This window comes from Podarcis pityusensis (genome assembly GCF_964106645.2).
Source record: "Podarcis pityusensis genome assembly, chromosome: 8".
Classification (NCBI taxonomy): domain Eukaryota; kingdom Metazoa; phylum Chordata; class Lepidosauria; order Squamata; family Lacertidae; genus Podarcis; species Podarcis pityusensis.
Window position 1 is genome coordinate 28148634 of NC_138033.1, and position 26801 is coordinate 28175434.

Sequence of the window (26801 nt, forward strand, 5' to 3'; positions counted from 1 at the left end):
TAGTCCAGCCCACCACATGGTCTGAGGGACTGTGGACCAGCCCATGGCTGAAAAAGGTTGCTGACCCCTGCTCTAAATTGTAAAATTCCTTCCCTACAGAGGTGCATGTCACACCTTCACTATACAGTTTTCAGCTAACACTTTATCCTGGCCTTTGCATGCCTGAGAGGTATGCTTTAAATTGTTGTAACCTGCCTTGGAACCTGTTGGTGAATGGTGCAAATAATAATAATAGGCCTGAATGGCAAAAAAAAGATGGGGTTATGCAGAAGTAAATTAACTAACAGCCTCTGCCACATGAGAGAACTGGATGTTCAAAAGGAGCACATTGTGCAAACAGAATTTCTGGCTTTATGGTCAAGGACTTGGGTGACAAGCCCATTTTGCTCACTTATAAAATACTCCCACTTTTGAGTGCCGTGAGAGTCTAATCAGACCAGTGTAAACAAGACAAGGGGACAGACGAAAACAATTTCCTTTCTTTCATAAGAAAATTCCTTCCCCAGGCCCTCCTCATTCCGGTGGGTAGCCTGAGGCAGCCAGAACCAGACATTTCAGCTTTCACTGGGCTTATCTGTATATGCTACATATTTTCCTCAGTTGATCTTTGTATAGCATAAGATGAACATTTAAATCACAGCACACAGAAATATCAACAACCTGGACTTGATTTTCATAACAAACAAAAAAATCACAGCACACTTTCTTGTGACAAAGTCAAATGGCAATACTTAAAAGGTCAAGCTAAGGGTGAGAAATTCATTACTTCTGTTATCATATACGTTATGTAATTTGGGAAGGAGAGTACCAGCACATAAAGCTCTGGATTTGAACTCTGGGCTCAGGGCCCCAGTTATGAAATAATTTTGGGTTGCGGTGATGTTCTGTTCAAGATGTGGTACCACCTGAATTTAAAGGGATGATCAAAACACACATTCAATTCATAGATGGAGAGAGAGACCACTGGAGACTACTGGACTGAGTCAATCTGGATTATGAAATGCTGGTGACAGAACTAGTTATCTGGTTTAGTATATGAATTTGATAGGCTGGTAATGTTCATATCATTTTGGATCAAGCCTTGTTTCCTCAAGAAGCTATTCTCTGGTATGGAATGTTAAATGAGATTCTGAAGGTGTACAGCCCGGAGACCAAGTGCCCCAAATCACAATGTACACTAACTTTATTTAATGTTAACCCATGGCTCTCAATGAAACTCTTGTTGATTGTTGCAAAACTACAAAGCCAGTTGCTTTGAAGGCATATGAAAAGAAGTTCTTTCAACATTGCAGCCTCATATGCAATGAACTCTCATTTGCTATTGTGAACTATGTGATGAAATCATCAAATCTTTTTTTTTTTATAAAATATTTATTAGGATTTTACAATAAACATAGGTTTAAAAAAATTAAGAAAATTAAACCGAGGATTACACATAAACAGAAAAAGAAAAAAGGTAACAAGAATAATACCAAAAAAACCCAAGGACCTAAAAGAGAAAAGGGAAAATACAAAATAGAAAAAACAGATGGCTAAAAAAGAAAAAGAGAGAAGAAAAAAAAATTAAAAAAGAAAAAATCAATTTTTCAATATCTTTAGGCTCATTTACTTATTTCCTTGACCTCCTCACACCTCCCCTTTTTGTATTCCCGTTTACAAAATCCTTTCAGCAAATCCTTACCCTCTTTCATTTATCTTTGCTCTATATCTTAACCTATTATAACTATATATTTTCATCCATATAACAATCTATATTTGCATATTCTTATTAACCTTATTACCAAAACCACTTGTTTCCATTCCAACATCATTTTAACATTCATTAATTTTACAGTATTTCTGCAAATAGTCTTTAAATTTCTTCCAATCTTCTTCCACCGACTCTTCTCCCTTGTCACGGATTCTGCCAGTCATTTCCGCCAATTCCATATAGTCCATCACCTTCATCTGCCACTCTTCCAGGGTGGGTAAATCTTGTGTCTTCCAATACTTTGCAATAAGTATTCTTGCTGCTGTTGTTGCATACATAAAGAAAGTTCTATCCTTCTTTGGCACCAATTGGCCGACTACGCCCAGGAGAAAGGCCTCTGGTTTCTTCAAGAAAGTGTATTTAAGTACCTTTTTAAATTCATTATAAATCATCTCCCAGAAAGCCTTAATCCTTGGGCACGTCCACCAAAGGTGAAAGAATGTACCTTCAGTTTCTTTACATTTCCAACATTTATTGTCGGGCAAGTGATAGATTTTTGCAAGCTTGACTGGGGTCATGTACCACCTGTATATCATTTTCATAATATTCTCTCTTAAAGCATTACATGCCGTAAATTTTATACCTGTGGTCCACAACTGTTCCCAGTCAGCAAACATAATGTTATGTCCTACGTCCTGTGCCCATTTAATCATAGCAGATTTAACCGTCTCGTCCTGAGTGTTCCATTTTAACAGCAAGTTATACATTCTTGAAAGTATCTTTGTTTTAGGATCTAACAGTTCTGTTTCCAACTTTGATTTTTCCACCTGGAAGCCAATTTTTTTATCTAAATTATAAGCCTCTCTTATTTGATAATAATGAAGCCAGCCTCGCACTTTATCTTTTAGTTTCTCAAAACTCTGCAATTTCAATTTGTCTCCTTCTTGTTCCAAGATTTCCCAATATTTCGGCCACTTGGCCTCCATATTGAGCTTTTTCAGGGCCTTTGCTTCCATCGGTGACAACCACCTTGGGGTTTTGTTTTCAAGTAAGTCTTTATATCTTGTCCAGACATTAAACAATGCTTTTCTGACAATATGGTTTTTAAATGCTTTATGTGCTTTAACCTTGTCGTACCATAAGTATGCATGCCACCCAAAAACATTATTGAAACCTTCTAGATCCAAAATGTCTGTGTTCTCAAGAAGCAGCCAATCTTTCAGCCTGCAGAATGCTGCTGATTCATAATAAAGTTTAAAGTCTGGCAGGGCAAATCCCCCTCGTTCCTTTGCATCAGTTAATATTTTAAGTTTTATTCTGGGCTTCTTGCCCTGCCAGACAAATCTAGAAATATCTCTCTGCCACCTCTTGAAACAATCCATTTTGTCCAGAATTTGTAGTGATTGAAACAAAAACAGCATTCTTGGCAATACATTCATCTTTATAGCAGCAATTCGACCCAACAAGGAAAGCTTCAAATTTGACCATATTTCTAAATCCTTTTTCACTTCCGACCAACATTTTTCATAATTGTCTTTAAATAAGTTCCCATTTTTAGCTGTCATATTAATCCCCAAGTATTTCACCTTCTTAACCACTGTTAAACCTGTCTCATTCTGAAACCTCTCTTTCTCAATCAGTGTTAAGTTCTTCTCAAGGACTTTAGTTTTTAACTTGTTCAACTTAAATCCTGCCACATAACCAAATTCTTGGATCAGTTCTAATACTCTTTTAGTACTAGATTCTGGCTCCTGTAAAGTCAGACCTAAATCATCTGCAAAAGCTTTCAGTTTGTATTGTTTAGCTCCGACTTTTATACCCTTGATCAGATGGTCCCTTCTGATCATATTTAACAAGACCTCCAGGACCGAAATAAAAAGCAATGGGGAAATTGGGCAGCCTTGTCGTGTCCCTTTCTCTATCTTGAATTCCTCTGTCACCACATTATTAACTATTAGTTTAGCCTTTTGTTCTGAATAAATTGCACTTATACCATTTTCAAACCCTTGACCGACCCCCATCCCCTGGAGATTTTTCTTCATAAAGCTCCAAGAAATATTATCAAAGGCTTTCTCGGCATCTACAAAAATTAAAACTGCTTTGGTGTTAATGTCCACTTGCAACTTTTCCAAAATGTTAATTATATTCCTCGTGTCTGCCTGGGAGAAAGCCAGCTTGGTCCTTGTGTATCTCTTCCACTAATACTTTTTTTAGCCTTTTGGCCAAAATGTCAGCAAATATTTTGTAATCCACATTTAACAGGGGTATGGGTCGGTAGTTCTTAAGTTGTGTCTTTTCAGACTCAGTTTTCGGTATAAGTGTGATATATGCTTCTTTCCACGACTCTGGTGCTTTTTCCCCCTCCAAAATTTCATTGCAAACCTCCTTTAGTGGTTGAGTTATCCAATCCTTCAAAGTTCTATAGTATTTTGAGGTTAAACCGTCCGGCCCTGGAGATTTTCCCAACTGCATGTTCTGAATGGCACCTTCTACCTCCTGTTCCGTAATTTTATAGTTCAGCATTATCTTATTTTCTTGAGAGATTTTTTGTAATCCATTTGTTTTCAAAAATTGGTCTATATCAAACTCTTTCTGAGGCCCTTGTGTATATAACTGTTTAAAATACCTCTGGAAACATTTTCTAATTTCCACTGGATTCTGGATGTTCTTTCCATCCACTTCCAAATTAGCAATGGTATTAAGCTTTCGTCTTTTTTTCATCTGCCAAGCTAGCAGTTTCCCACATTTATTAGCTGATTCAAAAGTCCTTTGTCTCATTTGTTTAATTTTCCATTCGATTTCCTGATTCATCATCTTCATATATTGCACTTGATGTAACTTTATTTCTCTCAGAATCTCTTGTGAATTTGGCTTCACTCTCAGTTTCTTCTCGCCCTCTTTTATTTTTTCCAAAATTTTCTCTTTTTTCTCATTTTGAGCTCTCTTCTTTAATGAATTCTGTTGAATCAGAAACCCCCTCATAACTGCTTTACTTGCGTCCCAGATTACTCTTTTTTCCACAGTGGTATTCAAATTTATCTCAAAATAATCTCTCAGAGTTTTTTGGGCCTTCTTAATAACCTCTTGATCTCTAAACAAGGTGTCATTCATCCTCCATCTGAAGGAACCGGTTGGTGTTAATTTCATCTCCATTTTCACGGCATTATGGTCGGAGCACGTCTTAGGGCAGATCTCTACTTTTCGAGTCTTAGGTGCCAGTCCTCTAGTTATCCAGATTTGGTCAATTCCTGTCCACGTCTTTTTGGCTTCAGAAAAGAAGGTTCCCTCTCTACCCAAGGGATTCCTAGTTCTCCAAATGTCAATCAAATCCATATTGTCAGTCAATTCAAAAAAAGTTTTTGGTAGTCTACCAACTACCTGTCTCTGCGACTTATCCATGTTTGTGGATACCACTCCATTCATATCTCCCATCAAAATAATGTTGTAGTCCATATAGTCCAGCAAAATCTCATGCAACTTCTTATAAAATTCAGATTTCCCCTCATTCGGTGCATATACTCCTACTATCAGAAATTTTTCTCCTTGTGTTTGAATTTCAATTGCTACAAATCTTCCTTGGTCATCTTTAAAAACAAATTTCAGTGATAGGCTCTCTTTTGCATAAATAACTACTCCTCGCTTTTTAACCTTGTCCGATGAGATAAACTCTTGGCCCAGTCTCTTATTAATCAATATTTTCCTGTGTAGCCTTATCACATGTGTTTCCTGTAAGCAAATCAAGTCCAATTGTTCCTTTTTCAATAAATAAAAGACTTTCTTCCTTTTCTCTGGGGAGTTAAGTCCGTGAATGTTCCAGCTTAATAGTTGCAGAGACATGGTGTATTTAATTTATTTTTCCTCCAAGTGCTCCCAATAAATCCTCTTGTTCTGACGGTGGTATCACTTTCTCTAACTTGTCCAATCCCGAAGGTAGTGATACTTTGTCTAATGTTCCTGGTCTTAGGGCTCTTGGCTCTTCTTCCACTCCTTTTTGCAGGTCTTCTTCGTGATCTCTCAGAAATTTTTCTTTATCCTCCACTGATCTTATTTTAAACTTTTTACCTTTAAAGGTAAAAGAAAGGCCTTGGGGGAATTCCCACCTAAAGATGGTTCTATTACCTTTCAACAGGGCCACCAAATCTCCGTAGTTAGACCTAAGGTCCAAAAGATGTTTCGGAATATCCTTAAATATCTCCACTCTTGATTCATGTATTTTTAAAGTATTCTGATAGTGCAGACTCAATATTTTATCTCTCTCCTCTTTTGATCGAAGGGTGATCAAACAGTCTCTCACCCTGTTCTTTCTCCCTCCTCTTCCAAGTCTGAAAGCATTTACTATCTTAAAGTCTTGCTTATCATCCAGTTTCCAAAAGTCTGCAAATTCCTGTGTTAGAAAATCACTTAGGCTGCCTTTCTCAAGTTCAGGTACCGCCCTAATCCTCAGATTGGTCTGCTTCTCCTTCAATTCAATCATAGACAAAAGTGACTGATGGGCCCCAAGCTGTGACTGGTGGTCTCCGAGCTGTTTACATATCAGTATTATCTTTTCCTCTGCAGCCACTGCTTTTTCTTTTGCTTCCTCAGCTGTCTTTTGATTTAATGCAGATTCTTGCAGCAATTTTTCAATAGATTCTGTATTGGAGTTTACCTTCTGCCCCAAATTGTTAATGCTTATAGTGTTCTGGTCAATTTTATTTGTCGCTTCAGTAACTTGTTTACTTAATTTATCTAAAGTTTCATAAATTTTACTTAAAACTGAAGTAAATGTTAGGATATTTCCGTTCCACCTTAAAAGGGAGCAGGCTTTGTGAATCAGAGTCTGCGTATTTCCTGTTCACAGGATGTTTATGTTTTCTGTTGCTTTCGTTTTCTCTCTGGTGTCGCAGACACTAAAGCAGTCAGTCATGTTTTTCTGTGTTCTGATCAACGCTGAATAAACTTGTAAATAATGCTCTCCTGGGTGCAACCTTTTGCTGTGCATTATCTGCTGATAGAGCGTGCATGAGTCTGGAATGTGGCAAGATATTTTCTAGAAACTCATGTCGCTGCGTGCCTACGGGAGGTCGATGGATCGTCCGGCAGACGGCTTGGGGGCCATGATGGACTTTATCTCCCTGGCAGTATCCCAACAGTAAATCCTTCTTCCGATGTCATACTTTTTACCCCCGCTTGTGCCGGGTCTTCCCCTTGTGGTACAGGAGGGCCAGATGCAGATGCTCTGCGCTGTTGCAATGCTGCACTGGTCTGTTGGAGTCTAACCTTGCCCGATCTTGTTGTCTTTTCCTCCATAACACTTTGTCTGCGAGTCAAGGTCAGTCCCACGATCAGGCTTGTTTTGCAGTGGAAAATTCCCTGGCTGGTTAGAAATGGAAAATTCCCCAACCAATTGTAACAATTTCAGTGAGCCTCTAGGGGGACACAGTAACAGTCAGTAATAATAACAGTCAGTATCTTCCCAACTCTTCAAAAGTCCCCCTACAGCAAAGTTAATAACAGTTTCAAGGGATAATAACAGTTTCAAATCCAAAGTATCTCACATGCAGAGTTGGCTGTCAAAGAATTACATTGTCCATAAATAGTGTGGCTCTCAGAACGACAGTTCTATTAGTCTTGGCAATCCGTTCCCAAGGATTGAGTGGTGGTCTTATATCCCTTTTTTGTCCTTCTTTTCCTTCTCCTTTTTATTTTTTAACAGGCAGAAAATACTTTCCCTACTTCCCTCCCCTCTCAATTCAGGGAGGGAGTTCTTTTTATTTGACGTTTGGGTTTGAATCTTTTAACGCACCTCTCCTGGTCTTAGCTTAAACAGTCTTTGCTTTGATCTATATACAAAACGGAAGGTGGACTTCCTGTTTGCACCTTGCCGCTTCGGTACCAAATTAGACCTTCTTTTTCCTTTAGCATCCAATCTTAAAGCTTGACCTACTCACGGGTTGTTGTTTAATAGCCGAATTGTCACAGGAAAAGAGGTCAGCGCTCTCCGGCAACAGCTGCATGGCTTCACTCCACGGAAGTAGCGATCGACTCTCAGCACCGCGTCAAACCCCCGTTTCGCTCCGGAGCCCCTCGCAGGGTTCCCTTGCAAATTGGGGGAGCGCTGAAGGTGCCCGCCGAGTCCCACAGTCACAGGCTTCACCCGCCTGTGGTTTTCGAGGGGGTCCCCGCTTCGCCGTAGCGGCAAGACCCGATTTCCGAGGAGCTATTCCCTCAATACTAGAGGGAATCCGCCATTGCCGATGGCGCCGCCTCCGGAAGTCTGAAATCATCAAATCAACAAGCAGGCTCATGTTGGCAAGCAACTTCTCCAATTGTGTAAATCAATTATCTCAATTATTTCTTGCACAGATTTTATGTGGTGGTTGCCTCCTCATTCAGACCCTCTCTTCTCCTGCATGGTTTTTGTTTTTGTTTTAGTGGGAGATTGAGAAGCCTTTCCACAATAGATGATGTTCAGTGGGCTGGGGTGCACAGCAAGAGAGATCAAACTACATTTCTCAGGATGTAATATACAACTGTGTGCACATTACACAGCACCATCACTGCACATGTGCTAACTATCTGGAACTCTCTTAAAACAGACATCTGTTTCAGGACAATCACCAAGAAAGCTTGCACTGAGCCAATTCAAGACAGGGTGCGCAGTTTGCCCATCAATAGTCTAGAAATAGACACAGGCACATACATTTTTAATATGTGCAACCTTTTCATATGTAACTGTTATGAAACAGTTCTCAAAATTCAAAGGTTTGTTACTAGCAAATTCTGGTTTCTTCCCTCTTGGTTCCTCCACATATTCTGCTGATGAACAGCCTTCTGTGTCAATCCCTATGTTTTTAGGGGCAGGGGGTCACATTCTAATATATTTAGAACAATGTTGAACTCTGATCACTCTGCAGAAGTCACAGGACCTAAATTTGCAAATGCAGCGAATATGATCAGTAACCAAGGCAAGCAAACACTGGCCAAGGATAAAGACACTTCAGCTACACCACAGTCGAAGTGGAAGTCAAGAAACACTAACCTTGTAAGAGATTCATTTGAAAAAAGCGCTTGCTTCTGCAAGCATACCACAGTGATGCAGCAGCAGACCCCTTAATCAACAGTGCTGTACTTGAATACCGTACTTCTCTTGACTAGTCAATCACTGTTGTCTGACTCAAATACACAGCATTGCGCTTGAAGACAAAGGCACTAATTTGGCAATGGAGCCAGGCTGCAACTTGGCACGTGACAGACTCTCACTCACTCTCATGAGCATATGCCAATTTGTCTTCCTGAGGGCCTTTCAAACATTTTTAATATGAGCAGTAAATGTGAGACTATCTTCCCCCAACACAGTACTTCTGTTGTAGGGAAAATGCAGTGTGTTGGTATTGGCAAAATGAAATACCTTCTCCCTCACCAAGTGTGTTTGTTACAAGAGTTTGGATAATAGATACATGAACGTCACAGACAGGTCCACAGACAAGTGCGTGCAACATCATTATGGACATTACATGACACTGGTTTCTGTTCTGCCCTGTATTTGTTGCATACAGTACTGTTTTTATTCTGCTGCAGTTTGTCTTCCACCAAAAATTTCATTATTTGTCTTTCACTGAGGTGAAAGGACATAACTTATGTAAAGTATTTAAATAATTACATAATTTAGGTTGCCATTATGTTATTCCATCCCATTCATTTAAATGCAAAGGGAACACAATGCAAACTGGGTGGCAGGAGCATAATCAGTTATGTATCGGTTGCCGACTGAAAACAACAGTGAATATCAATTATATTCACTGGATTGATTTCTGTTCCAGACACGGGACAAAAAAGTGAATGCTGATAATTCCTGCTCCTTTTTCTGCTTTCTTTGGAATTCTCTGACATCGTTAGACATCCCCAGTAATTAATAATTCCTGCCCTATCATTATTGCATCTCACACACAGCATGACTTCCCTTTCTTCCACAGCCCCAGTCTCATTATGTGGAGGTACACTGATACAGTTTATGTTTAATGCAATGTAGTGCTAAGAATAAGATGCGGTATTTCCCCCTTGCTTGCCTTACACAACAGCCGGGGTACACCAAATTCTAGTTAACATTTTCTCACTTCATTTCCCTCAGAACATTATTTGATCCTATGAGAATATGTCTTAAATCCACTATTTATCAATCAAGCTACAATACCGCTGTAAGAAGCAAAATATTCTAAAAATATGCCATTTCCAAGGGAGAATGCCAGGTTGGGACTGGGAGCTCTATAGCAATGCAGGAGGTTGCTGGGTGGCATTGTGTATGTCCTATCCCTTTCCCACTCCTGAATATCTCCCTGCAACCCTGAAAAGCACTGCAAGGCTCCTGCTTCTGGTTGACTGGAGCCCTGAACAGGAGTATGCCTGAGAGGGTGGAGATACACAGCAACACTGCCTGGCAAGTCCCCCTTTTAAATTACTATAAGAAGCAAAATACGCAGCTTGCATCAATCTTTAAATGTACATAACTACACTTAGATCTTGTAGGAGGACGTGGGTTGTGGGACTACTCGTGGTTGTGATCTTAAGATGGATGTTGTGCAAATTATATTCTGTTTTTCTTATGAAGATTTTTGTCCTGTGGGGACCTTCAGTTATTGCAAAACCTGCTTTCCATAACTTGGAAATCCAAAAATGTAAGTTCACCGTGAGAGAAATCACAAATGGGTCTATAGTGGTAACCCTAGGGAAGTGGCCTGGAATGGCAGCAAAACATCAGATTTTAGATAATTTATTTTTACAGCCTTAATTTTACATTCTCTGCTCAGCTGGAGCATTAGAAGAGAATCTGATAGCTCAGAGCTCAACACCCTGTTGTTGAAATCAGCAGGGAAATTAGGGACACATTACTATTTATCACTTAGGGCAAGCAAGAATCAATCTTAGCAGAGGGATTGCAGTGCAGCCTCTACCACACTGGATCACTTCCTGAGTGACAGTCTCTTGTGAGAGGCCAGATGGTTACGGTTATAGGGAAGCATCATTATTGATGTATTGCTGAGACAGAGGAGCCAAACAGCAGTTCCTAAGTGACTGTTAAGAAGTCAAGGGCTGAGGGATAGCTGAGTCAGCAAGGCAAAGTTAAACCATGCGGTTGTTTTGCATGCTAACTAGGACAGCTCCAGGTTTCCTAGTCGTGTCCTTTGGCTCTGAGCCACATCCTGTTCCACCAGGTTGGCAGTTCCCACATCACAGCTGCAGTGTAACCTGGGACTGCAAAATCTGCAACCAGGTACATGAGAATAACAGCTTTCAAGAACCACAATCTACTGAAAACATACTAAGTTGAAATAAAAAAAATCCTTCCAGTAGCACCTTTAAGACCAACTAAGTTAGTTCTTGGTATGAGCTTTCGTGTGCAAGCACACTTCTTCAGATACTAAGTTGAGCAAGGGATTTCTAAAAATGAGATAGACCCCACTGATAGGAGTTATATCACTGAGTTGTCTGCTATTATAGACTCTCTGTTGCACCCTTGCCTGGATGCGAGTAAAAAAGTACACTTGGTACACACCCCACACATATGCTGAGTTCAACCATTCTGTTTGCTGCACTTGCCATGAAGTTATAAGCAACCAGTTTTATTTCTAACTATGAAGGGGGAAGACTGGGAGATGTTTGGCAGCTCTGTGGCCAAGGTGCCTGGAAAGCCCTGGCTATGCAAGGCTAAATCAGCACTTGTAGCCTTTTGTGCTCCAGAACAGGAAAGGTCAGTGCAGGCAGAGGGGTGATCTCTAGGAAAAGGTGATCCAAGCAGCTTTGCCTAATGGTGCCCAAGCTGGAATGCTCTCCACCAGAAAATCCAGTGTGTGGGAGGTTAGACTTTCAGCAGTTGTGTCTAAACTGCAATGGTCCTCCCTCCCCACCAGCACTCCTCTTAGAAAAGGCATGTGAGTTGCCTTCAATCAGGAGTGTCCAAGGCAGTGTATTCCCTTCTCTGCCAGACTTTCCCTCTGTCTGAGGTACCTTCAAGCAGAGACATCCCAGCTGACAAGCTCTCTTCCCTTCCAGACTTTCTTAAGGAAAAAGCTGGGGGGGGGGGGCGTCTTCCAACTTCATTTTTTTACTTGACAGACATAGCTCTCCATCATCACAATTCATGGACATATTTCAGCCAGACAAAATTGTCTGAGAAGAGCATGGAGCAAAGCCAGTGAGGAGTGTGACTTGAGGAGAGTCCCAAGGGCTGTATAGAGAGGCCTGGAAGGCTGCATTCAATCTCTGGGCTTGAGGTTCCTCATCAGTAGTGGGCTTTCAAGCAAGTCAGACCTATCAGTTCATTGATCCACAAATGCAAGAGTGAACCTTTGAGTACCATTTCTCATCAAGGCAGTTGAATGAACCTTTTAAAATTGCACTGAATCTAACCACTGTTTTCAAAACTGTTTTGATTTTTTTATTTCTTAGAATTTCCAAACAATGTCAAGTATGTTGCTGCTACTGTGCAATAAAAAAGAATTATAAAGCATTTACACAACAGAATTTGGATTAGTGTTGACATTAACAATATTATCTTGCACTTACCCTCATGAGGCCACTCCCAGCAAGGTCACTTGGTCTGTTCACATCATTGCTGCTGGGGGGAGATGAGCTTTTGAATTTGGTTGTTCTCAAGTCTTCACTGTTTGGCAGCAGGTTTTTTTCTGGATCAATGTGGTTTCTGGGAAGGTTTGTTTCTTGATGTGAAGAAGGAGCTTCCGTCAGATCATTATGGGTGGATTTACTATCCAAGGGCTGAGATGGAGCAGGATGGGCTACAGGACCTCCGCTGTTGGAGCCTGTGTCCCTCTTAAGAGAGCTTCCCCTGATGTCTGCCAAGTGTGCTCTGTAAGCCAGCAACTCTTTGAAGGACCTTCTCATCCTTGTTTTACTTTGATGTCCTTCCCTCCAGTCCAGCCACTTAGGAAGATAACTTCTCCTCTCTGCTGCAGGTTGGGCATTTATCGTATGCTCAGATCTCTTTACAAACACCAAGATCGAGTCAGTGGTGTTGGTCCAGATTGCCTGACACCAATGAGGCTTGATACAGTTCACCTGGATGCACATCTTTCCCTTGAGCCAAAAGGCATCACAGGTAGGGCTCTGACAGCAAGTAGCTTGACAAGATTGGACAGAGTGAAATCCTTCCAGCAGCTGGAGGTGAACACCATCCAGTGACCTCAAATGGCCTCCCTGGAGAGCCTTCCCTGGCTGGCAAGTGCCTCTAGTCCAGCTTGCATCTGAGCAAAGAGAAATAAAATGATAATTTTAAATAAGAATCCAACATCATAGATGTAATCCAGGAAATAATTATATCTGGGTTGTTGTTGTGTGTGTTTTTTTTTAAAAAAACCCTACTTCATTTCTACTCTCTAGTAATAAACATAACTTATCAGGGGTGGGTGTCATCAGCATATTGATGGTACTTCACTCCAAATCCCCCAATGACAGCTCCCAATAACTTCAAAAGGTATGAAACAAAATGGGTTACAAGACTGGAGCCTGCAAAATCCCACAAAATAATTCCTATGGGGCCAAGCAGTAGCAACCCAATTATAGTCTCTGGAGCCAGACCTCAATAAAGAAGAACCATAGCAATGCACTATCTCTAACTCCCAAAATCATGTGATAATCCACAAGGATACCATGGTCAATGGTATCAAAAGCTATGGTGCAGTCAAGGAGAATTAAAAGAGTCACACTCCTCCTGTCCTTCTCCCCAAACAGGTCACTGCTCAGGGTGATCAATGCAGTTTCCATCCCAATATCCAGGCCTGAAGCTGGAATGAAATGGATACAGAAATCTGTTTCCTTCAAGCATAAAGTTGCCCACCCACCCAAAATTAAATTGTTAGATGATTATGATCTAAGAATAGAAGACTAAACATCCTACAAACAGGAATCATGGAAACTACTTTAAATACTGCTTTAAATACTAATGGTTGCTTTAAATAGCTGCCTTAAATACTAATCTGTTTAATGAGAAGTGTCTTATCTTCAAACGATTACCATTTGTTGCCAAAGACTAGAAGATCATCTTGGCTAGGTCAGAAGTACAAGCAAAGGAGTACTGGCAAACTCATTCACACACAATTGTTTGTAAGATTCTCTCTTTCTACATTGTTATAATCTGACAAGGCTCCCTTGCCCTATAAAACAGCAGCATGCAGTCATCAGTGCACACAGTTCTGAACCAGAGTTGCCTTCTATAACTATGACGTGCAAAACAATGAGAAGTTATAAGAAACTTAGAAAACAAATTGTTTGTTGCAACTTCCCTAATGGATGTTGGTTAAAGTAATAATTTCACTCAAAGAAATCTGTTATCAGGAGAACAGATCTGCTATGCCTACCTCGTCCAGGTCAGACCAGGGATGAGGAAGGTTGGGCCCAGGGGTCAATGTGGCCCTTGTGACTCTCCCCTGGCTATGTCCCACACTTTACCGGTCCTGCTCCATGCCCTCCTTGAGTGCTTTTGCCTGAATGAAACATCTCTTGCCTGCCTTAATGGAGAAGGGTTTATGTGCATGCATATAAACCCCTGGCTTTTGCATGGCTAGAATGTAGCCTACTGTACAAAGGAAAGAGTCACATCCATTGCTCTGCCCACTTTTGCCCCGGCCAATACAGGCATGTGGCCTCCTTTGGAAGGTTGCCCATGAGGGAATGAAGTCCTTGGGCTGAGTAAGGTTCCCACCTGTGCTCCAGACAATGAAAGAACTCTTCTGCTGCTCCTTGCCACAGATCTGTCTTGCTTCTTCTTTGCCTCTGCCTCACTGCACCCAGCCTTGCCTGGATTCCAGGACCCTACCCCCTTCCCTTGGTAGGTGCATAGTCTGGCAAAGAAACACAGCTACCTTGAAAACCAAATGACTATGGCTGGGGGCCTGTAGTCTGTGCCTGTGTATTAACAGCTCCAAGGTCAAAGATCTCCTGCAAGAACATATAGCAGAAAAGGACTATTTCCAATACAAATACCATCCATAGTAAAGTCTGCTCAAACGATTACAAGATTTCCCCAAAGGGTGGAAAAAATGGCTAATACCACAAGGTGCCTGCCTATCAAATTTTAGCCTAAAGTTCTTTTTAATGACTGACTTTTACAGAGGAGTTTTTGAATGGAAACACAACAGAGCAAACATCTAACACCACTGGTAATGATGTGCTCATAACACTACCATCTGTTCAGGCCTGAAGAGCCCAGAACTGCATAGCACCACCCAAGGGCAGTTATGAAACTACATAAGGTGTGCTTTACTCCCATGGCACTGGAGTAGATTATTGGTTGAGATTCTATCCTAACTTTTAAATAGCCATACCCACACCCACTCTCATTTTCAAGATGTTGCAATAGGTTGGGGGGTATAATAATTTTTAAAGTGCCAAAGCCCTTTTCAAACTATTCTTGAAGATCTGAGCTATCCTAACTCAAAGCATAATATCTGGAGGCCAGTACAGTGGTACCTCGGGTTAAGAACTTAATTCGTTCTGGAGGTTCATTCTTAACATGAAACTGTTCTTAATCTGAGGCACCACTTTAGCTAATGGGGCCTCCCGCTGCCACAGCACAATTTCTGTTCTCATCCTGAAGCAAAGTTATTAACCCGAGGTACTATTTCTGGGTTAGCGGAGTCTGTAACCTAAAGCATCTGTAACCTGAAGCGTCTGTAACCCGAGGTACCACTGCACATGCATCTGTGTGTGGAAAAAAATATTTCTACAAGAGTATGTCTGCAGTTTCCTTTTGCAATGGCAACTCTGAATGTCTCATGAAGTATCACTTTGGAGCTCAACCTTTGAAGGCAGTTTTCAGAGGGAGAATGGGGGCAGGATACTGCTGAAAAATGGAAAATGGAAAGCTTCTACATATAAGTGTTTTACAGGTACTTTTAAGTGGATACACGTACCGAGGCAACCTCCAAGGCCTGGGCAAGAGCCCCAGACTGACTTTTTTTAAAACTCAACTGTCTAGCCCTCCTAGAAAGGAAGTTATGAAGCAAAATGTGCAGGTACTCTTCTGCAAAATGAACCAGCCTGGCTGCTCCTACCTGACACTGTTCGATAGGTGAGTTTTTTGGATACCAGGCAATAGAAAATCTGATTTTAAGATTTTCTAACTGCTGAGGTTTCTTTGTAACCACTTTGGGCAGCTCTTGTCACAATAAATTTAGGTGGAGAAGGAAAAGGGATAATTTACATTGCAATAGGATAAAACTGTGGATGGTATTCCCAGCCCTGAAGTTGATTGATCTTATTAATTCTGTAACTGGTGTACCAAACATTTCTTGTGTTTAGTGCAATTTCATTAAAAAAAAGTAGTCCGGAAATGCTTCTTATTATTACAGTGGTACCTCGGGTTACATATACTTCAGGTTACAGACTCCACTAACCCAGAAATAGTACCTCGGGTTAAGAACTTTGCTTCAGGATGAGAACAGAAATCGTGCGACAGCAGCGCGGCAGCAGTGGGAGGCCCCATTAGCTAAAGTGGTGCTTCAGGTTAAGAACAGTTTCAGGTTAAGAACGGACCTCCAGAACAAATTAAGTACGTAACCAGAGGTACCACTGTACCATGCTAATTTTAATACAATTGTCACCTGTTTTCACTCCATTGATTAGAGCCTTATATATAAAGTTCCAGGGATTAAGGACACTTTAAAATAGACAGCTAGCCTCTATGAGATGACTAGACTGGGAAAATAGGCCTCTGCAAGATTAATTTATAACCAGGTCATATTGCCCTGACCCTTAAGGCAACTCCTTGATTCACATGCTATGTTCTTAGCTGCTACTGTGCCATTAAACGAAAGGTTACCAATTCACTTAAGTGAATTAAGTTTAAACTCAACAATAGGGAGAAGGTAAAGAAGACAATAAAGCTATCACATCAGTTAAGGAATTAATTATTGCACATCAAAGACGACTATTTTTCTCCCATTATCTTTTCATGTTATATTTTTTTCTTTCTAAATAAACACTGATAATTCCCTCTAAATCTGAGATGTGCTTATTGTGCTTTTGTTTGAAAGCCTAATGGTTTTATATTTCCCTAGGAGTTCAATGGCCACAGAATTGGGTTAGGCTTTCATATACACTTCCTCTTATTTTAAAATGTTTTGACCCTCATTTTACCTCTTTCTTTTTTCCTTGCATGTTCCTGATGTAGCTCTTTCCTACCCTAATATTCTTCATCAAACTGTATGGCAGATTTAGAATATTCGTATATCAACTCTGGATTTCATTTCTTCTTTCTACAGCACAGCCACAGTGTCTGTACTCAGATGCAAAACAGGAAAAATCTACTAGCCAGTTGGATGTCACGTTTGTGGTTCTTCAGTGGGTACTTTGTAAATTTCACATCTGTTCAAGTTAGTTACAAATACTGTGCAGCCTTTATCTGACATTCCAATCTCCTACCTGGTTTCTTGCCCAGTAATGGTCTCAATGGTCAGCCTTTCATCCTATTTAAAATATCAAATGCTTCCAAACTAAAAATTGCTATCCTTTCTTTGCTCACATCAGGAAAATCAGATGGTGAGTCAAGCGTTTTCTGCATGTTCTGCCTTTTTTCATTTGTTGTTCTAATCTAATGGTCACCCATGTAGCACTAAAACATGGCTTATCATTACGTGTGAAATGGGCCACTGCATGTAAAGCATTCTGAATATACTAATATGCTCCAAAAATATTACACATTATTATTACTGGACCTAGAAGAAAATCTGCCATCAGAAGAGTTCTCAGCAATTAAGATGCTTGCTACTAACACCACAACTGGTCACTGAACAGTCTGGCATCTTTGTGTATATTGGCATGAACGAATCCTGAGAATAGTATGAGGTTTGGGGTGAAAAGCATGGGTGTTTTAAATATTTTGTTCCTCATTACATCCTGCATTGCAAAGTCTTGTGTTCCAAAATTCATTCTGTGTTTAGCACACAGCTGGACCTCATTTTGGAACAAAGGGGCTGAGCACCCAATACCACTGGCTGAGAAAGGACAGGTGTCATAATAACAAGGGCATGAGGTCCATTAAGCAAATGTTTCTGTGATACATTTTCCATAGCAAATTGGAAGTACTGGCAGCCTTAAAGAAAAATTAAAATTATGTTTGGATTGGTCTTACAAAATGTGGATTTAACAACTGAGGCTTTCCTCAAAGTTCACCTGAAAGACAAAAAAAATAAACAGGATCAAGGGGGCTGGCGGCCAACTTTATTGGGTTTATTTCAACAGATCCCTGGAGATCTCTTAAACAGGTTCTCAAGCATGTGTGTGTTTTTTTTTAAATTTAATTTGAAGCAAAGCACAGTTTAGATTCTTACTGAGTTTGGTATTGGTCTGGTGTGCTGATTAATCTGTCAAGCACCATAAAAATTCACTGCAGCATAATTAAAATAGGTGACACAGTATTCCTGCCAGCTTTGAGATGGAATGGGAGGGAGGAAATGGTGGGAAGAGTCTTTGAATCCTGAAAACAGATGGGCAAAGCTGAATATTCCTAATTATGTTTTCTTGCCAGCTGCCTTCCATTAAACATTCAAGCTGTACTTACATTTTGTTTATTTGCATTTGTCTCCCTCCTTATCATATATATTAAATAAATCCTCTAAATGCTTTGCCTAGTCACCAAATGTCAGCCAAAGCAGACATCTCATTGTGCTTCTTAAGAATGCCCAAGCTTTGGCAAACATATAAGGGAAAGAAACCACATAATTAAGGAGCAGAAATTGCCTTGCGCATGCTTGCAGCAAGGGTAGCATCATTAAGCTTTTTATAGAGCTGAAGGATTTAAGGGACACTGGGGAAGAAGCCGTCTCAGAGAGAACAAGGGGCCAAGTTAGGTCATACACAAGATATGTAATGCCTTTCATGTATCTGGTATTTACATATCAAATAGAAACCATGTTGGGGGTGAGAGATTGAGGCCATGCCTAGGGGTGAGGCACTGATTTCTATTCTAACCTATGTTTTCTGCATGCTGCACTATTTCTGTTCTGCTGCAGTTCAGCTTCCGACAAAAACGTTCTTCGACTCGCTGACTGATGTGACTGAATTTTACGAAATTACATTATTATGCTTTTCCACACAATTCAATTCAATGCAAAGGCCAATCAGTTCAATGCAAAGGAAACACAATGCAAATGAGAGGGGGCAAAATGTCACCAATCATGTATTGTTTGCGGACTGGAAACAACAGTGAATACTGATAATATTTGCCAAACTCATTTCTATTCTGAACATGAGACAAATTAACAAACATTCATTATTTTCACTCCCACTTCCACTGTAATTTTCCAATATCCATATCCATGCTACCAAGAGGTGGGTCGGTTGTTAAACCTTCTGTCCTATGCCATGGTCCCTAATGAAAATTGCTTCCCTGAAGCTGCTAACGTCCCTGGAAGAGGTCTCCATTGGGGCTAACAGAAGTATCCCTCCTGACATGAACTGCAGGTTTGAGGGAGATGTCACTGCTACTGTAGTGAAGGAGGAATGAAAGATTAGCTGCTCTCACCACATATCATGCTTCTGATCCTAATCTGGTTCCCTTTCTACCCCTTGAGGTTGCCATTTAAATTTTTAAAACAAAGATAGCATCCAAAGTGTAAGGAACTCTGGAGCTTGAACTGGGAATGCTTAACATGTGGACACTTGTCTTAATAGCTAATTTACCCAGCTTCTTCCTCTCTCAATTCCCAAGGAAAATAAGCACAAAGGGAGTAAGGGAGATAAACAAAAGATGGGGAAAGTCAGCCAGGAGTCGCTACACCACAAGAGGAAGGGGTTTTTGTATTTCTCAGGGGAGGGGTAGTGGGAATTTTCTATCTAACTTTTCCTGCCTTTTTGTGGAAAGCCTTGAGAATTCTCAACACTGTTGAGTCAACAGGAAGAATTTTCTTTAACATGGAGAGGGTATGCTAGACTCTGAGAGAAACAACCACTGCTTTGAAAAAGATAGAACACAAATACTGTAGAATCAACCAATTACATGGCATGCCCCAGTTGTGCCTCAGTTACTTCCTCAAAAGTTTGCAGGGTGGGTCCTTCCAGAGAAACCTGATGACTGCTATTAAAACAGCAGAGCAAACAATTCACCAGCTCAAGAACTGCAAAGTATTTATTTTCTTATCCAAATACACACACTCATTAAAGGTTTCGTAACCCTTACAAGTGGCTCATGCAGTTTTCTTGCACAAGCACTGTGACCGCATGACAGCTGACTGAACTGCTTAAACAGCAACTGCGTAGGGGGAAAGCGTGCTCTGCTAAGGACCCATATCAGTGTCATCAAACAGGCCTTCTCTACACAAAGAAAAGTCAAAGTTGCTTGGATGCTTATGATGGAGCAGCACTAATGCAAGATTTTTACTTTCACAAACAGCAGTTGTGGAGTGGGGATCCAGATTGAGGCTCTGGTGTAAGGCTTAAACTCTTTGCCCCCTACTGCTGTCCCAATTCAGAACAGGAAGACAACATACCACCGAGGATAATGGGAGCTTCTCCCAGCCAAAAAATGCCCCAGGTGGTTTCTGAAATTTCTAAAATAATGTCAGCATACAATGAAAGCAATTCCAAGATATTGTGAATTGACCATAGGTTTTTATCAGCATAATAGCTAGGAACATGGGCTGAGATGTCTTCATTTTAAACTCTCTGGTTGTCCTCTCATTAGTAAGATTAGAGCAGGCTTCCTCAAACTCGGCCCTCCAGATGTTTTGAGACTACAATCCCCATCATCCCTGACCACTGGTTCTGCTAGCTAGGGATCATGGGAGTTGTAGGCCAAAAACATTTGGAGGGCCGGGTTGAGGAAGCCTGGATTAGAGTAATACAATACTAGGCTAACCTTATCAGGTTGTTGTAAATATGACCATAAGCAGTACTTTGAGCACATAAAAATGCTGTTTAAGCATTATTTTTATTACATGTATTAACACAGACTGCAAGATCATCAAACCTATCCTTCTTAAGGAAATCAGCCCTGAGTGCTCACTGGAAGGACAGATCGTGAAGCTGAGGCTCCAGTACTTTGGCCACCTCATGAGAAGAGAAGACTCCCTGGAAAAGACCCTGATGTTGGGAAAGATGGAGGGCACAAGGAGAAGGGGACGAGAAAGGACGAGATGGTTGGACAGTGTTCTCGAAGCTACCAACATGAGTCTGACCAAACTGTGGGAGGCAGTGGAAGACAGGAGTGCCTGGTGTGCTCTGGTCCATGGGATCACGAAGAGTCGGACATGACTAAACGACTAAACAACAACAACACAGATTGTAGCCTACACTATTGACCTTATGTTTATTACAGGCTTAAAATAATGAAGTCAGTTACAGATCTTTGATGTTCCAATGCAGCTCTCAGAAGTGAACCAGTTGCTGACTTCAGATTTACCACAGCACGTTATATTAGCCTTATGTTGCCTCCAGTTTAGAATAAAATCAATCAATTAAGAAAATGCAGTTTTGCCACATTCATGAATCTTTCTCTCTCAAGAGATTGTAACTAACTCTGACAGGGTAACAGAAAGAAAGAAAGAAAGAAAGAAAGAAAGAAAGAAAGAAAGAAAGAAAATTTCACTGCAACAATTTGCAATTACATTGTTGTTTGAAAACAATGGTGGCTTTTTAAAAATTGCATTGTAACAGCTAGACAATATCCACTTTCTACTGAATAAAAAGCTGTGTGGAACAAAGAATTTCATTCTTCAGTATGTGAATATTCATTATGGAGGTGGGAGTTAAGAAGAGACAGATTGTGACAGTTTAGTACGCTGGAACAATAATTCTAAATTCCAATAAAGCAATTCTGTAAGTTATTTTAAAAATGTCCAAAATCATCCTACTACTAATCTTTGGGACTCATTTTGTTGTGTGTATAAAAGTGGGAACAGAATGCACTGAAGTAGGCTTTTCAATGGCAAAATGTAGGTTTGTAAAGAATTACATTCAAACAAGGCCACAATACCTTCCACCATAGAAGCCTCAAGGTCCCCCTACCCACCCACACAAATTATCATAGCTATGGTTAAACAGACAAAAAAAGCCAGTGGTTTTTGAAACACGACTCCAGTAGGCTCAGGAAACAGGAAACTAATCTCAAAAGAAGAAAAAATAAAAAAGAAGCAGATCCATTCTAACTTAAAACATGTAATGATTACTACTTACTCTCTACAACTAAAAAGATAATAAACCATGAATTTTAAATCAACTTTGTGTGACAAGCTGGAGATTAATGGTTCACTTACTGCACATCAGCTTAATCAAATTTCCCAATTGCCGAAAGTCAGAGACAGCATAGGATAATTATGGAGATTACAGCAGCAGCCCTGTCCAGAAGGCAGAGATTTTGCTAACTATAGTACTAACCCATTGAGATCAAATGCAACTGAGTCAGTATAAGTGATCCCTCTATTCTCTGAAAAAAGAGTAAATGTTACAAGTTTGCCAGCTGGAAGGCTTATTTTTAAGAACTTTTCAAGTGGCAGGGGGCAGTGGGGAATTAAGATAGAAGAAATCTGTGAAATAAGTTACTCTTTGAGAGGCCTTAACAAACCACTCCACTCCACTTTCCTGCTTTCATCTGTTTCAAATGTTCTTCGTCATTTTAGTTTAGTTTATTACATCTAATAAATAAAAGTCCCAATGTAATTTAGAGCAAAATACAAAATGTAGTAATAAACATAATTAAAAGTGTAGCCAGAGTAAAAAACAACAACACATCCCATTGTTGCTGCTGTCCAAATGCACATGAAAATGAAAACAGATTTGATTGCCACTGAAATTAGACAAATTTGATACCAGGTTGCCTCCCTGGTAGGAGAATTCCATAAGAGGGAAGCTATTACAGAACAGGCTCATTCTCTCATCACCACTCTCTGGACCTCCCTTGGAGGAAAGCACACAAAGAAGGGCTTCATCTCAGGGTTCATATGGGGAGAGATGGTCCTTTAAGTATAGAGGTCTTGAGCAGTGCAAGATCAAAATCAGCACTTGTCACTGTTACTAGTTGTGACAACAGTAACAATGTTGGATCCAAGAGTACCTCAGACTGTGAACCAGCTCCTCAAGGGTAGTGTGACTCCATCTAGAACAGGATGCATTCCATCTGTCCAAATAATAGCACCAATAGTGCCTGTGTTTTATCTGGATTAAGCTTCAGTTTGTTGGTTCTCATCCAGTCCATTACAAAGGATAGGCACTGATCCAGCATATGCACCACCACACCCACTTGAGATATAAACATTGTGTGACATCAGCATACTGATGACAACACACATCAAAACTCTGGATGGCGCCAGTCATTGGTTGATGTATGCCAGGCTGTATCAGAAACTGTTTTTTTTAATATAATTCTTATGTAAAACAATTTTACATATAAAATACTTATATCTTTATTTTATTGTGAAATTGCCTTGAGGTGCTTTGTAGGAAGCAATTCATAAAAGAAATAATAATGCTGATGTTTAAAAGCATGTGGGATAATACTGAACCCAGAAACCCCACATTAGAGACTCCATAGGACTGAGCAAGCACCATGTTCTAGTTTAGTCCCTGCTCAGTTTAGGAATCTTGCTGCTACAGCTTCTCTGATGGTAACCCCAACCATCACAATCTTAAAATAAATTATCAGAAAGAGAATTGTGAACTATTACCTGCATATGAACAGGCGGCATTGAGGCAGGCACACATGTAGAGAAGATGGAGATGGCCCGGGCACGTGGCAGCTTTTCTAAATAAGTATCCCAATATGTTCAGAGAGCTGGTGCTGAAATTGTCTTCCAACCTTTTCTCCATGGCCTTTGTGGGAAGACCCAGAACTCTCTAAATATTAAATACACAAGAGACACAGTTCACCTTCAGGAAAGATGAATTGAGACCACTTTATGCAAAGCAATTACATCTCTCATGCGGGTACGTAAAATAAAGCACACAGAGCAGAAGCAAATAGTTGCCACAGTTTACCATTAAGCCTCAAAGTTTGTTACTGAATTATTACAAAATTCTCCCAACTGTACCTTAGGACACAACTTTTAGTATATGCCCATTTTCTGGAGAAATTTTGTGAGTTATAAAGTCAGTTAGCCTTTGAACACAATGAGATGAGAGCAAACCTCATTTATCCACAGCAGTTGCCCACACAAACCTAAAAAGCTGCCTTCTTGGCACTTGTCTACTGTTGGCCAGCTGCTTTCACACATTACAACAGACAGCTCAGAAGCAAGCTCACATTTGTAGCAGCTTCCAGGATTCAATTCAAAATGAACCAAACTCCAAGCAAACAGTGCTGAGCTGATGAATTTTAAACAGGTGGATCTTTTGGACGCTCTGTTTGAAAGCCTCCAGTGCAAAGGTGGAAGTCACTTCTACCTAGGGTGTGTTAAACGCCAATAAATACAGCCCAGCTGCTGAGCAGGTGGACCTAATATCAGCAATTGCTTATTTGCACTGCCTGGCACCAGTAAGAAAACAAAAGGGGAACAGGAGCTGCACAGCCCACACAAACAGCCAATGAGAAGCTTCTCATGCTGCCATTCACTTTGCTCTGATAGACACATAGCCTAGTGTTATTGGTGTAACAAGCTGTTGAGCTGTTTTGCTCTGCCAAGAGAAAGAAAACAAATGTTCAGATAGAGAATAAATTTAAAGCTGCAATCCTTTGGGGACTTACCTTGGAGTAAGCCCAACTGAGCATACTGACATTTAATTCCAAGTAAATGTGTACAGGACCAGGTAACTAACAGCATAACTCTATACTTCTTTACTCAAAAATTCAATTCAACAGGATTTATTTCCAAATAAGTGAGGACAGGATCACAGCCTTTTAAGTCCCAGTGACTTTAGACTGGTTCACTTAATTTGAACAGAACCGATTCTCTGTGTAGTGTACTTCTAAAAATCATCTCCAACAAATACGTTGTTTTTTTTTGTTTTTTTTGCCTTCCTTATTGTGTTTTCTCAAGGGTTCTGAGACACATGAACAGAACAAAGCCCATAAAAGTCTCAAGTGGCTATGTTTTTCATGTCTCTAGAGAGTTTGCATAACCCCTAGTGAAGAAAAGGCCACAGCTCTGAATTTCAGGTAACAAACTGAAAGTAGACAGACCATGACAGAGGGTAAGAGTTGTTCTATCCCTCAGACATGCACATACTCTCCTCTTTGGTGCAAGCCTATTTGCCTGGCAACTGTCGCCACGCAGACAGCAGCATTCAATTTGATAACTGTTCAATTGTCAATTGAACTGCAGTGGAACTAGAACCTCTTCATGTAACCTGAATCTATCCATTCCTCAAAGCAATGTCCATTCCTCATAGCAATGTCTACTTATCTATAATCTAATTAGCACAGGCCACTCCAGGATGCATCCAAGAATTGGAACTAAAAGGGAAGCAAGGGAGCCAGTATGTGAACAAAAGCTGTGCAAATTACATGGAGGAGCAATTACAATCCCAAGACAATTCATCATTTGGAGCATGCCACCAGTACCAATACTAATAGCCCAGCAGTTAGCAAGCTATACATTTCCTGTGCTCCTAGTGGACCCTGAAAACTCTACAGAGCAACAGATTCAAGTGACTGCTGGGGTCAGGACTCCCCCAGTGCCATGCATCATCCTAGGAAGGGAGAGATAAAGGTGTTCCCATATGACCTAGAAATATGATCCATCAAAGAGGATCTTAGGGATATCCTCAGATTGCACAAGGAAGGAATTGGCCATGCAGGAAGCAATGCAAAAGCCCAACCTTCTGCAATGCTGTATAAAAACAGAAGATACACCTAAAAACCCCTTCATAATGTTGCAGAGGATTCTAAGGGCATATTTCCAGGTTAGCAACTCTGGAAGAAGCATGACAGCCTGACTTACACTACCTCCAGCATGGCTAAGGTACCCCTGACCGTTAGGTCCAGTCGCGGACGACTCTGGGGTTGCGCATGCTTCTTGCTCTATAGGCCAAGGGAGCCGGCATTTGTCCACAGACAGCTTCCGGGTCATGTGGCCAACGTGACTAAGCTGCTTCTGGCGAACCAGAGCAGTGCACGGAAATGCCGTTTACCTTCCCGCTTTCGAACTGCTAGGTGGGCAGGACCAGCATGGCTAGCACCAACTAAATTGTGTCAGCCAACTGCCCAGTCACTCTGTACCACTGGGCTGATGCTGAGATCAGCCTATGAGTAGCATCTAATCCCATGTTTTGCTCTGAAAACCTATGCAGGATGACAAATTAAATCAAATTCCTGCTGTTGTGCAAGTCTTTAACAACACCCTTTGAGGAGTCAGGAACAGCTCAAAGTTTAATTCTGTCAGCTACAGGCCTGAAAGTCCGTTTCCACAGAACAATGAATAGCTTTCTGATCCAGAAGCTGTGAAGCAGGTTATTCAACTGCTATAATGAGGAGTTCTTACAAAAAAATTGGATGAAGTAGGCAATAGCAATTATGAATTGTGATCAAATGTCCAGGGAACTTTGAGAATTGAATGAAAGTTTAAACACCAGCTTGTGCTATGACTAACTGTAAGACATCCAGCTAGGTTTATTTTATTTCAGTGTCTGGTTCTCAATACAATGGAGAAAATGTGATGGTAAAAAAATGTGCCAAAGAGGAATAAAACTGCAAAAAGAACCCAAAGAAACATTTTCCTGTTGTCACTTCAAAGTGCCAAACTAGACAATACTGTATGTTAAATGCCTTCATGAATTTAGCCCTTTCACTCTGCACTGTTTTCTCAATTAAAGTTGCCCCCAAAGGAAAGCTGACATTGACACCAAGGCAGCTTCACTTCTGGAGCAAATAGCAGCTTAAATTCATTGGGACCATGACTGGAGTGGCAAGATGAAAAAATGGACAGGGCTCCTCCAACTTTAATAGTTGTGTAGAAAAGAGAATTTTGACAGTTGTAGCTTGTCATGTAAGCCCTAACAGCGATGCATAAAAAATGGGGAAACAAGTACATTAAATGCTTTCACACATTTAACACATTGTATAGTTTGGCTCCAAGATTACACGAGGATCCTAGTAGCTACAGCTTTGCCTCCGTCTGATTTACAAATGACACACACATTAATTAGCTGCCCCTAAAAAGTGCAAATTAAGCACAGCCTTCTATATCACTAT

The 26801-nt window shown here is 40.6% G+C and overlaps 2 protein-coding genes across 2 annotated transcripts in view; one reads left to right on the top strand and one right to left on the bottom strand.

Annotated features, from left to right (window-relative positions):
- The window catches only part of LOC308482517 (uncharacterized protein), a 115583-nt gene extending 94199 nt beyond the window's left edge, over nucleotides 1-21384 (top strand). Inside the window, exons 3-4 of the mRNA XM_081015656.1 lie at nucleotides 16945-17023; nucleotides 20631-21384. Coding sequence (XP_080871782.1) covers nucleotides 16945-17023; nucleotides 20631-20932 — 381 coding nt within the window. The 3' untranslated portion in view covers nucleotides 20933-21384. The remainder of the gene's footprint in view (nucleotides 1-16944; nucleotides 17024-20630) is intronic.
- Nucleotides 1-26801, bottom strand: part of KIAA0319L (KIAA0319 like) — a 63954-nt gene that overhangs the window by 34635 nt on the left and 2518 nt on the right. The window contains exons 2-3 of the mRNA XM_081015642.1: nucleotides 23341-23509; nucleotides 12233-12927 (exon numbers count right to left, since the gene is read on the bottom strand). Of these exons, the coding sequence (XP_080871768.1) occupies nucleotides 12233-12927; nucleotides 23341-23482 (837 nt within the window). The 5' untranslated portion in view covers nucleotides 23483-23509. The remainder of the gene's footprint in view (nucleotides 1-12232; nucleotides 12928-23340; nucleotides 23510-26801) is intronic.